This window comes from Festucalex cinctus, chromosome 1 (assembly GCF_051991245.1).
Source record: "Festucalex cinctus isolate MCC-2025b chromosome 1, RoL_Fcin_1.0, whole genome shotgun sequence".
In the NCBI taxonomy this organism is placed as follows: domain Eukaryota; kingdom Metazoa; phylum Chordata; class Actinopteri; order Syngnathiformes; family Syngnathidae; genus Festucalex; species Festucalex cinctus.
This window is the reverse complement of record NC_135411.1, coordinates 21,442,641-21,455,491: the sequence shown is the minus strand read 5'-3', so window position 1 is coordinate 21,455,491 and position 12,851 is coordinate 21,442,641. Positions and strand designations below refer to the sequence as shown.

The 12,851-nt window shown below is 38.1% G+C and overlaps 1 protein-coding gene across 8 annotated transcripts in view; it reads left to right on the top strand.

Moving 5' to 3' along the window:
• ralyl (RALY RNA binding protein like) overlaps positions 1-12,851 on the top strand; it is a 75,872-nt gene that overhangs the window by 61,817 nt on the left and 1,204 nt on the right. For 7 of the 8 annotated variants that reach the window (XM_077522943.1, XM_077522962.1, XM_077522985.1 and 4 more), the window contains 6 exons: positions 5,457-5,532; positions 7,865-7,912; positions 10,107-10,306; positions 11,224-11,325; positions 11,426-11,583; positions 12,247-12,284. In XM_077522943.1, the coding sequence (XP_077379069.1) occupies positions 5,457-5,532; positions 7,865-7,912; positions 10,107-10,306; positions 11,224-11,325; positions 11,426-11,583; positions 12,247-12,279 (617 nt within the window). In that variant the 3' untranslated portion in view covers positions 12,280-12,284. The remainder of the gene's footprint in view (positions 1-5,456; positions 5,533-7,864; positions 7,913-10,106; positions 10,307-11,223; positions 11,326-11,425; positions 11,584-12,246; positions 12,285-12,851) is intronic. The other variant, XM_077523002.1, reaches the window with a different exon arrangement.

The window sequence follows — 12,851 nt, the reverse complement described above, 5'->3', positions numbered from 1 at the left end:
TTTGTGTGTGTGTGTGTGTGTGTGTGTGTGTGTGTGTGTGTGTGTGTGTGAATCGATTTTTAAACTTCCATTTTTAATGGAAAAATATTCAACAAAACGTCTGACTTCGGGTTAGGATTCGCACCTTGAGCATGGAAGAATGTTATATGAACGGAACATTAAGCCTTAATATTTTATTTTAATGCTGTTCAAACATGAAACAGATTACAACCTCTATAAGACTGAAATTTCAGATAATTAAATAATACATTTTCATATAAATCTTACACTCTACAAGCTTACTGATTAGTATTTTCTAAATTTGAATGAAAAAAAATCGCAAAAATCGACTTATAAATTCGTATCGGGATTAATCGGTATCGAATCGAATCGTGACCTGTGAATCGTGATACGAATCGAATCGTCAGGTACTAGGCAATTCACACCCCTAGTATTGAGTGACTCAGCATCATCTGTGGCAATCGGCAGGTCATGTGTGATTTGTGCTCCTGTTTATTTTGTTACTTTTGTTAAAAAAAAATAAAAAAGATTGAAAGTGGGACACCGGTTGTGTCCATGACCTCAGCTGGAGGGATTGCAATTTGTTCTAAGTTGTGGTTTTTGTTAAATTGCTGTTGCTAACGCTTGTGGAACTTAAGCTAGCTTCTTTGTGACGTTTGTTTACGTTCTCTCTCTTTTACCCACTCTTTCCTCCTGGCTTACACTTAATTTTCTGCAGTATTCTTCCATTGAGAAAAAATCATTACTGCAAACTACTGCAATATACTGCAGGTAGGATTTGAAAAAATACAATGCATAAAATGTGAATCCATGATATAGCGAGGGAGAATTATTTTTCTTCCATATGACTCATCGTATGTCTGTTCTTGTGCTGTACTGTTCCCATAATAACTTGAACATGAGGAAAGAGGTTTTTTTTGTTTTTTTTTAAGCCCTTCTTGAAAGCTGGACTTTTGGGGCTGCTATTGCTTGGCAACGGCGCCCTTCCATCCGCTCTCCCACCTCAACTTTTAACGGATGCTCACGGCAACAAGTACACACTTTTGCGCCATTTTTACCCGCATAATGAGTGTAATTAATCAGGGGGGCGGTCGCGAAGTGTTTCATTTCGGAGTGTTTTTACGACCTGAGCGGGGAGGGGACCACAGGAGAGCGCTGTTTGTTACGGGAGCCATTCCTCATGTCTTCCTGCAGCCTAATTACAAGGATGCAGTTGTCCCTGTGCAACTGAGAGCCACGGATGCATCCCCCCTTCCTCCTCCTCTCTTCCTCTTCCTTCTACTGCTTTAGGCCATCCGGGAGATGTGAGGACTAGTCCTCGATAAAAAGAAAAAGATGGTTCGTGTTGTTTCAAATGAGAGATGACTTTTTTTGGCCACTTTTTGCTGGGCAGACTTTTATCTTGCCTTTGAGACAGCTCAGAATTTGGAACATAGACGAGGTTCAACGTCAAAGCCATTTCCAGTCAAATATAGAATAAAGAAGTGTGCTAGCACCCAGAACTTCAACACACAACATTAACATTGTGGAGCAACCATTTGCCAGAGTCTACTGGAAAACTAATTGTGATTTCTGCTTGAAAAAGTTTATATCTTCTGGACATGGAACTTCTTTTCTAACAATTTTCCCTCTCTGGGTCAAGAACAGAAAGTCAGAGAGACACGTGTAGTAATAAGGATCAATATGGAAGTTTCATTTTAACCATTTAACATTCTTATATTTGTGTATTTTTCTCCCCATTATTTTGTATATTCTCTCTCTCTCGCTCTCTCTCTCTCTCTCTCTCTCTCTCATTTGGGAGTGTCTTTGCGCAAGATACTGAACCTTGTCATGCTTGTCAAAGGTAGGGAAATGAGGAGATGGGAAAAGAAAACGACTACACAAGTGAAAGCCCAAGCCCGTATTTCTTAATATATAACTCTTGTGCTTTGTTTTTTGTTTTTGTTTTTTGTTTTTTTGTTTTTTTTTAATTTTTAAACATATTCAGTATTTGTTGTTCAAGTTGTGTATTATTCTCTGTTTTGTAATTCTTAATAGTTTTTATTTTGTGTCTGTTTTTTCTCAACAGTTTTTTTTTCTTTTTATAGTATGCTCTGCTATGATGATGATGATAATAATATGTCTCATATCTAATATTTAATTTTTGTGCGTGTTTTCACTAAGACTGGTATTTTTCATATTTTATATTGTATTTTCTTCATTTTTGTCTTTCTATTTTTTGTCAAATTTATGTTTTTTTTTCATCTAATTGTGTGTTTAGTTTATATAATATTAATTGTGCATTTTGCTAGATGTTATTTTATTATTTTCAATACATTTTGTAATTTTTTTGTTTTTATCCAATATTTGTTTATTTAGTTCAAGGGTGGCGAGATCCGGTCCTCGAGGGCCGCATTCCTGCTGGTTTTGGATATTTCCTTTCTTCAACACAGCTGATTCATGATCAGCTCATCAGCAAGCTCTGCAGAAACCTGATAACGAGCCTGTTAATTGGAATCAGCTGCACTTCGAGTAGGGAAATCTATAAAACCTACAGGACTCCGGCCCTCGAGGACCGCAGTTTGCCACCCCTGATTTAGTTTGACTATTACTCCATCCATAGATCCATTCTCGTGACCGCTTATTCCTCGCAAGGGTCGCTGAGGGGTGGCTTTGCGGGGAATTTGCTGGAGCCTATCCCAGCTGGCTTCAGGCAGTAGGCGGGGTACACCCTGAACTGGTTGCCAGCCAATCACAGGGCACACAGCGACGAAAAACCATCCACACTCACAAGCACACCGAGGGACAAAAAACATAAAAAACACCAAAAATATTTAAAAATATCTTATCTTGAAAAGAAAAAAGCTGAGTCTGTGTGTGCTGAACCATGATGTGAGTGCACTGGAACTCCCTGGCACCAAAATTTTGATTTAGCTAATGCTTTTGAGAGTGCTAAAACTTTATCTGTACCAACTTCAGCTTGTTGATCAATATAATGTTCGGTTTGACGCAACCTGGCTTTGGGATGGGTAAAGCTTTGTCACCCTTAATTGAGCTTTTGTCGATACTAATTCTAGTGCAGCCATCTTTGCACAAATGCCTGCTCTAGAAGTTGTGTTTTCAACAGTAGTGAAACAGCCTTTCTGCTGAGTGATTCATGAAGAACAAATCTTGTTTTGAGAAACTTGCCAAGGATAGCGTGAATTGTACGACACGTTGGGCCAGTGCAAAGTCAATAAATCTTTTCAAACTTGCGTCAAACAGAAGTCGTGGGCAGATACATTTCTTGCCGGGTAGCAATTTTCCAGTGCTGTTCCATTGTCGACTGTAAGTGTAACCCCTGTTAGGAGTAACATGTGAAAGACTAATAAATAAATATATAAATAAGATAATTAAATAGTTAAATAAAATGTGAAACAATATTGAGAAATATATCGTGATAAATACGTGAATATGTAATACTACTTCAAAAGATAAACAATTTTGTTTAGATGCATAATTGTACTTTTCGTGAACAATAAAGTTTTCAATGCCCCTCCCCCCACCACACAGTCTACCGGAGCAGACTGGATTGAGAGGTGCGCATTGAACACAGATTGCCGTTGGTGCAACATCGTTGAACTAAAGAACTTTTTCTACTTAAAGCCTTCATTTTTTATCCCTACCTGAGGAAGGGTGTGATTATTGAAGGACTAAAACCTTTAACTAGACGAGTTTTGGCCAGGTTTTTTTTCCGGATGGAAAAAACCTGCTTTGGACTCGAACACAAGTCTCGGTGATCCGAGTGGCGAGCTACCCAACGAACTACGATTCCGACAACCATCACAGGACAACACGTGATTTCATCTTCACTGTAACCCTGTTGCTACCAAGGAATTGGAATTTTCCTTTGGATATACAGAACTTTGAGAGCACAGCGTGTGCAATCAACACATTGCGAATGGACACATGGGATGTTGCTAAGCTAAAGCTAAAGGACATTTGAAATTTGTTCTATTGTTGTTTTGCATTTTCCTATTGTTGAATTGTGATATTGTGAATGAGCACTCAGGTGAATTTTGAAGTGTTATTGCACATTTTGGAAATTGATTTGGATTAATACTGTGAACCTATTGGTGTGCTTAAACCTAAAATTAAGTGACTAATAATAGGCTTATTACCCAAAACTAAACTAATTGACCGGTCAATAAAATAAAATAGAAATAAAACAGGATCAGAAAATAGATTGAACTTAAAACTTTTTGTATAACTCCTTACATCAACATAAGGTGTTCCATAACAGAAAGTGGAATTTGAGTCTGTAAATTGATGTGCCAATTTTTGTATATATTTTCCTACTGTCTTGTCTGTCTTGTTCATTGTTCACAGTAAATTACCGGCTTACGTTCAAGTTACTGCCTCTGGTATTTTCTCCAATTTCACCACTCATCGAATCTCGAACTAGTCCAGTAGCTTATCTCCCTCTGCCTGATAGCATAGGTGCTACATAAGCCACAGGCAAGGGAATGATACAATATGCTTACACAAACTGGCAAGCCTGAGCTGTCAAATGCTGATGGCCTCATGTCTGTCCAAATGATATCTGAAATCAATTTTTTTAAAAGTGTAGTTTACTTTCTGTATGGGACAGCCTGTATCATGAACATTTCTGCCGCACACGCTCCAGTTCGAGTGCCGCGGAAGCATTCTTCAGGCTAAATAACTCCCTCTCCCTTGATTGCCGAGCCTGTCAATATTTTATCAGTACAACTTTTTCGCAGGTGTCGGCGGCGGTGAGTCATCCGTCAGACGTACATCTTGGCTTGTCGTGTCAGGCTGTCTGCCATTTGTTTGCGTCGTCATGTGCGACCTTGAGCAGTACACACTCGAGGCTGATTGGGCAGAAGCCAGGACATTTTTGGAGCGTGTCGAAGGAGCTGTCAATCATAACAATGAGACGGGCGTTGTGTGCAGATTCATCTGCTAATGCATCAGTGTGACTCATTTGTAGGCATGAAACGCTTTACCGGTAAACCGTGATGAAATTTCAAACGGTTAGTGTCTCCGTTTCTAATTATGATTATCATTAATTCCGTCTGAGAGGTATAATCGTCTTTTTTGGCTTCTCCCATCTTCTGCGTGCTTTAACAGCAAACAAACAAACTATAGAAGAAGATAAAGTGAGCAAAAAAAATGTCAGATGCACACAGTGGACATAAAAAGTAAACATATCAATAATTTCAAAACCTTTGGTACCACAGGTATCGAATTTTATGCCATATGTGGAAATGTGTGTTGACGTATGACAATACAAGTTATTTAATTTCTTTTCACAATATTGCGATAATAAGTGAGAACCATTGTTTTTGCTTGTGATCATTGTGATATGAAATTTTTACACAGTTTCACCATGACTCCTTTGGCATGTTTTTCTGGCCCAAAGGTTAAAAGATTGGTCACATGGCTCATCTACTACACGGATGTGTTTGTTTTCCCAGATATCAACATGGCAGGAGAGCCCAAACCATATCGGCCGAAGATGGCCACCAAGAGGCCACTTTCAACCCTTTACAGGTTGGACCCTTAATTTCATGGATTACTAGTTAACAAACTACTTAACTAATTTGATTTTTTTTTAAATAAAATAAAAAATCTAAGCAGAAGAGATGAGCACAAAATGTAGAAACAATAATAATTATGATAAGAATGAGTTTGAAATGTATACATCTGATTCCAGCCACTGGATGCACGTTAAGAAAATCAATAAATAAATGTAATATGATTATATCAGAAGGAAAACATAACGTTGACAAAACAATAGTTTTTTTTTATTTATTTATTTTTTAATTTTCTTCAAATACTTTGTACAGTCTGGATTTTAATACGTGCTTTATTCTAAGACACAATACGGACAAGATGAATTAATCTAACATTTTAATATTTTTGTACATTTTTTATTTTTGTCACATACTTTTGTATCTGTAATACGTGTGTATTTTTTTTTATTATCTAATATTTGCATCTTCATTGCATCTAATACATATTCTATTTTTGTTAAATGTTTGGGTATTGTTAATCCAATGTTTTTGTGCAATATTGTTTGAATTTTGTCATAACTATTTCTGTACTGTTTTTCTTCCCCTCATATTTCTATCGGAAACAGAAACATTGAGCATTTTTGTTTCGTTTGTTTGTTTGTTTGTTTGTTTGTTTGTTTTGCTTTTTGTTTTGTGTGTGCGTTGGTTCTTTATTCACTTATAGTAGGTGTCATTTTTACACACCAGTTAAACTGTCAACTAGTGTTAATTTTGTCTGCCATTTTTAAATTTAGTCTTAGTTTTAGTCAAATTTCAGTCACGCTTGTTAGTTTTTATCACATCCCATTTTTATTGAGTCCATTTTTAGTCGACTATAAATCTAGCATTTTAGTTTTTATTTTAGTCCAAGAAAACGTAATTTTATTCGTCTAGTTTTAGTCAACAAAAAATGTCCACATTTTAGTCTATAGTTTTAGTCAGGAAACCATATTACCCATGTACATTTTTTTTGTCAGCAGATTTATTGAATCTTTTTAATCTAAAACTATATAAAATTCTCATTTTTTTTTTTTTTATGAAAAACAACTTCACACACAATTACAGTGGCTAGTATGGCACCATACTATTAGCTAGTAAGTTAGCCAGCATTAGCTAGCAGTCGCATTATTATTGTTGGAACGTTATAGCCGATTGTTAATGTTAAGTTCTAACTATAATTTACTTTTTTTTTTTTTTTTTTTTTTTACCTTTCACCGTGAATCCACCTCCTGTCTGTCCCATGTGTTTGTGCTGTGTCAAATGACAGTGTCACAGACGTCACGTGACGTCTTTCATCTTGTCATAATTAGTTGACGAAAATGCATACTGATTTAGTCCCAGTGATTGTTTATTAATGAGGGTTTTAGTCTTGTCTAGTCTAGTTTTAGTCCGGTGAAAAATGTGTGTTGACGAAACTATTTTTGTCTACTTTTTGTTAACACTACTGTCCACAAAACAACATACAGTAAAAGCTTGTTTTTCAACAGACAGAAAACTGGTCAGTCCACTCTAAACACCCTTCCTGAAGTAGTTGTTTAAATCTTTTGGTTCCAGAATTGGCTACACTTCAGCACTGCACGTTTGCTTGCGCCATCAACAGGCAGAGACTGTTCCTTCCTGTCATCGTAGATAAACATATAGTGGAGTAGAGCAGCTATGGCCAAGTTCGGTCCTCGAGAGCCGCTATCCAGCTTGTTTTCCATGTCTCCCTCCTTCAATGCGGCTGAATCTAACGCTCAGCTCATCAGCAAGCTTTGCAGAAGCCTGATAACGATCCTGATCATAAATCAGGTGTGGTAATGGAGAGAAACATGGGAAACACGCTGGATAGGGGCTCTCGAGGACCGAACTTGGACACCCCTGGACTAGAGGAAGCTTTAAATGAACAAACAAACAAACAAACAAACACACCATGTTGGCAGGGTTAACTTTTCCTATCCAATCAAACCTTCTTGCCATTTTTAGGCTATGAGAAAAAAAATACAACACAACAATTTTGTACTGTATTGGGTCTTATTAAGTACTTTTACAGATAACTGGTCCTAGATCTTCCCTATTTAGTCTGATAAATCGAGGTTCTACCATACTTTGTATCCTTAAAGAAAACGCCCCCCCTCCCCCCTTCGCTGGCCGTGTTTACAGGATAATTTTGAGTAAATCCAGACTGCTTTTCCTAGCCACCAGCGAGCACCCGTGTCCATACATTTGCTATCATTAAATGACCTGTCAATCAAAAGGGGTTCTGATCATGTGGGAGCACTCCTTTAATCATCAGCCTCATTCTGAGTTCATCTGGGACGTCTAACTTCATTTTTGACTTGTTTTTGCAGTGGTTATGAGTTTGACTACGACTACTACAGAGATGATTTCTACAGCAGGTATGTTGTTTATTAACAACATTTTTTTATTTACAATTTATTATTAGCTTCGAGCAGTTAAGTGCTTTTTATTGAGGGAGTGCTGCTCTTTACATAAGAGAAACTATTTTTTTCTTAAGGTGACATGGCTCAGTGAGTGGTCGTCGCCCAACCTAGAGGTTGTGAGTTCGATTTCCTGGCTGTTGTGGCCATATTGAAATGTCTTTGAGCCAGATACTGAACCCCGAATTGCATGTGATGCTACATCATCATGAAGAGTTGGTGTGAAACGGTTTGAGTGCCTTATAGGTGGAAAACTGTTGTACCCGTGAAAGCCCATTCAATTTAGATTTTGATCTTTAATCCGTTGTGAACCGAGGAAAACATGATGAAGTTGAAATGGACCGACCAGACCTTGATTTTTGGCTTTCCAGAACACCCCTAATAAATTCTTTACAAGGCCTTTGGAGGACTTTATAAAAGAAGGTTCCCCACCACTGCTCTCATATATTCCTGATATTTGTCGTTTCTATTTCCTGGAGGCAGTAGAATTTCCTCATTAGAATTAGCATCCCAGGCAAAGCGAGCGTATTAGCATGTAGGCATAATGAACGTCATATCGGGAGCTTTTTATTTCTTCCACTCCGGGCTTGCTAATGACGCTTTTACCCAAGCGCCGACTGTCAGATTGTCCCCCGGCTGCTCATTCGTGTCCATTTATCTTCCTTTTTGACATTTTCATTGCTTTGTTTACTTCCTGTGCTTTGGATTATTCCAGAGTGTTTGCATGCCGACTTTGAGTCATTACCTGTATTTTAGGAGGGCATGGAGAAAAGAGTCACTGTTTTGATGACTTGTGACTTGACGTGAAAAAAAACTCAACTTACTTTGGAGCCTTGGGAGTGTGACTCGGAGACAAGAGCTTCCATCCATCCATTCTCTTGACCGCTTATTCCTTACAAGGGTCGCGGGGGGTGCTGGAGCCTATCTCAGCTGACTTTGGGCAGTAGGTGAGGTACACCCTGAACTGGTCGCCAGCCAATCGCAGGACAAGAGCTTGATTTATCACAATTTTAGAGCCGCTTTTTTTTAATTTTTTAATGTCCTGTACTTGTCGATTTCAAATTTGGCACGGCCCACTTCTCTGTGGTGTTTCAAATTATTAAGACATAGAGTGATGCCTCGAGATACAAGTGACTCAGCTTATTAGTTGTTTGAGATATGACCTCTCATTTGGCTGATTTTTTATTTTTTTTGCCTTGACTTTCAAGCACAAAGTTACAATACAAGTACTGGAAAGCGAACTCAACTCACTTCACAATAAGAAGCAATTTGGCAAATTATTAAAAAAAAAAAAAAAGCGGCTTAAACTTTTACATTTGCCAAGTTCTTCTCCTTCGAGTAACCGTAGCAGAAAGCTCTCGGCCTCATGTAAGGTGCAGCGCGTCCTATGTGGTATAATTAACGATTACTAGACCTACGATCTTATAAAAAAAGAACGTCGATATGATAAGAGCGGTTACATAGTACATCCTTAAATCACTAGTACCAAATGACGTACCAAATAAACACCAATCACTGGTTAATAAAGAACTGAACAAGTAGTATAGTGGTTAGTGTCATCGCTCTGTACACAGCAACTCCCTGATTCGAAACCAGGTCAGGTTTTGTTTTGTTTTTTTTCCTCTCTCTTCTTACCTCTCCTCCACCACGAGTTATTGCGGCAAGGGGCCATTTTGTTTCAAATGTTTATTGAAGAATAGATGGCTTGCATTCAGAGAAATGCTCAAACGCAGAGTTCCAACAGCAGACTGCAGTCAGCTCGCCGGGGGCGCGGCAATCACATGGGGAGAGGCGGGGGTTTTACTGAACTGGGTGTTCTGCGTTATAAAAATAACCAGCAAAATATATTTCTAATATTTCAAAAAAAAAAAAAAATACATTGCCATGGCATCAAGGGTAAGATTTAATCATTATATGCCTATAGTTAACGTTTGGAAGGGCTTAAAATACCGTGGTGTAATCCCTTTAAAAATGAATCCGATTAGTCGATTAATCGATTCAATATCGCGAAATTAATAGATTTTAAAAATATTCAATAGTGACAGCACTAACCACTAGATGGCACTAAATTCTACACACTGTCCCTTTAAAATATGTTTGTTTTAACATGGTTCATTTACATTCTGCTTAATTGTGTTTATTGTGTATTTAGATTGTTTGAGTACCATGGTCGCGTGGTGCCGCCCACCCGGGCTGTCATCCCAGTCAAACGCTCACGGCTCGTGGTGCCGTCTGCCCCGCGCAGGATCAAGTCCTCTTTCACTGTCCGGGGCTGCACTTCCCCATCCTCTTCCTCCTCCTCCTCTTCCTCCCGGCTTGTCAACGTGCCGTCTTCTGTCACGGGGCCCAAACGTAAGTTCCCTTTTCAGCTTTTTTCTCATACTGTACAGCTACTGTGTGATTGTGTATGGATAAATCAGGGTGGGCAAAGTATGACCACCGAGCATTAACATTATTTCCATTCCTGTAATATTCATAGCATTAATTTTGCCATTAATTTCTAAAATGGTCAATTGTAATGATTCGATTCACTATGTACAGTACTAATTTGACGACCGAGTACCAATATTTGATGTTTGTGGTAGGTCTGTGCGATATGGACGAAATTTCATATCTCGATATTTTTGCGAGTAATCTTGACAAGATACAATAACGATACTATGGGTTCAGTGAAAACTATGATTTTTTTTTTTTTTAAGGTAAAGTCAACCTTAAAAAATTCTTGACAATAATATGTTATATGTGACCTCACTAGTCTAAACATGACATTCTGATTATTACATTTGTGGAATATAAATTAGCCGTATTTATCCATCTCAGGCGGCGGCAATTTTGCCGCCTGAAGATGACATCACAATTACTCAGGGCTCAGGCAATGACCAATCACAGCTCACCTGGTTTCTGAAGCTAAGCTGTGATTTGTTGTTCCTTGAGACCTGAGCAACTGTGATGTCATTTTCACTCGACAGCAAGTGGCAAAATAGCCACCTTCTTGATATTGATAAAACTGCTGGATTTTGCTGATTGGTTCATATTCCACTAACGCAATATTGACCTGAATTCCTTATTTAGACTAGTGGGGCTGCAGAGAACATATTGTCAAGAATTTTTATGGGTTGTGTCTTCCACTTTAAAGAAAAGTGAAATATCAATTCAAAAGGATGTGTAAAGTGCTGCTTTTTTTTAAAAATATAATTAGATCCTACTGACAGTACCAAAACGACAATGTATCGTAATCCTGCTGTTTTATTGGCATGTGCATCGCATAGTGAAGACAGAGCAGCTGCTGAGTATCAAAAAGGAACTGTCGCAGATCAAGACCAAGATCGATTCCCTGCTGGGGAGGCTAGACAAATTTGAGAGGCAGCATGGTAGGACATTAATTAAATAGAACAAAAGTTACAGTATACTATATGCTGGCTAAGTTTATTCATATTACGTTGGGGTTTTGGTGCTCTGTCCCTTCTCCAGAGATGCAGAGGAAACACGAGGAGGCGTGCGAGTGTCACCACGGCGACCAGGCCGACCACTCCGGCGGAGAGGAGCTGGGGGCGACAGCCGAGGCTGAGGCAGGGGAGATGACAGACGGCGGCGACGATTATTTTGAGGACGAGGGCACCGGTGACATGGTGAGATGTCAGAATAATGACATCCAATCTACACAACCTGTAATAATAATACTGCTCACTTTTGATTGACAGTCTAATTTCAGTTTCCCGCAGAAAATTATATAATAATATAAAATCATCATAAAACCTTTATCAACTCTACAGACAATTTTTGAAGTCGTGTTTCACCATTATAGTTAGCTGTAAAAAAGGGGATTTTTTTTCTTTTTTCTTGGTGATAAGATGTCCTTGTTTGGGCATCATAGCCCTGGCTTATATGAAAGTAGGAGGCGACCGGGCTTGTTGTCACTTGGGTAAGTCACATTACAATTATTTTCTCTACGGGTGGGCACAACTAAAAAGTGGAATACTAGTTTTCTTTGTTTATATGGTCAGGGATTGTGTACTATCTGAGAAGAGAATAGTACATTTTGAGATTAGATGAGTCCCAATTAACATTTTTTCAATTTTGCACAACCCAAAGTAAACATTGCTAACAAACTTCTTCCATAAATAAATGAATAAATAAATAAATATATTTAAAAAAAAATCAAATAAAATCCTAGCAGTAATACAAGCCCCGGTCTCCCCTCTGGATGCCAAGGAATTATTATTATAATAATAATTATAATAATCATTATTATTATTAGTATTATTATTATTATTGTGTTTTTGTAATTGCAGAGAGAGAACCACATATCAGATATCGACAACTGAGCAAGGTCAGTATTGAAAGGGTTGAGGCCTTTATTTTGGGTGTTTCTTGTGTGTACAAGGCATTTGGTTTAGTTTTGTTTTTGTTTTTTAAAGTTTTTTTTAAAGGAGGCATTTTTCTAACTGGAGCGAGTGCATAGTGTTTATTAAGGATAGGTTTTTAATGGTCCTGTGTTGCAGCGTTTCATGAATTTATTTTATCTGTCCAACTCGCCCATCAAAGTTAGTGGGCGGGGCTAATGCCTGATTCACTCAAATCTTGTCTAATCTACTGCTTCGGTCTCAAATGGTTAGAAACATGGCGGCTACGGTGATGGATTATTATTATTTTTATTTATTTTTGCTGATATAGAGTGATCAAGGCTTGTTGTGTAAAACCAGCATCAAGATAAAAGCCAACATCAAGATAAAAGCGATATTTCGACTATTTCAATCAAGTACACTACTTCCATTTCAACATGTCTCGAAAAGCATCTCATGAGAGTGTAAATCTGAGTGGAATGGAAACACACCTATTGAGGTGCATAGCACCACCCAGCCTATTGAATTGTGTTAACTAGCAACTCACTCTGCAT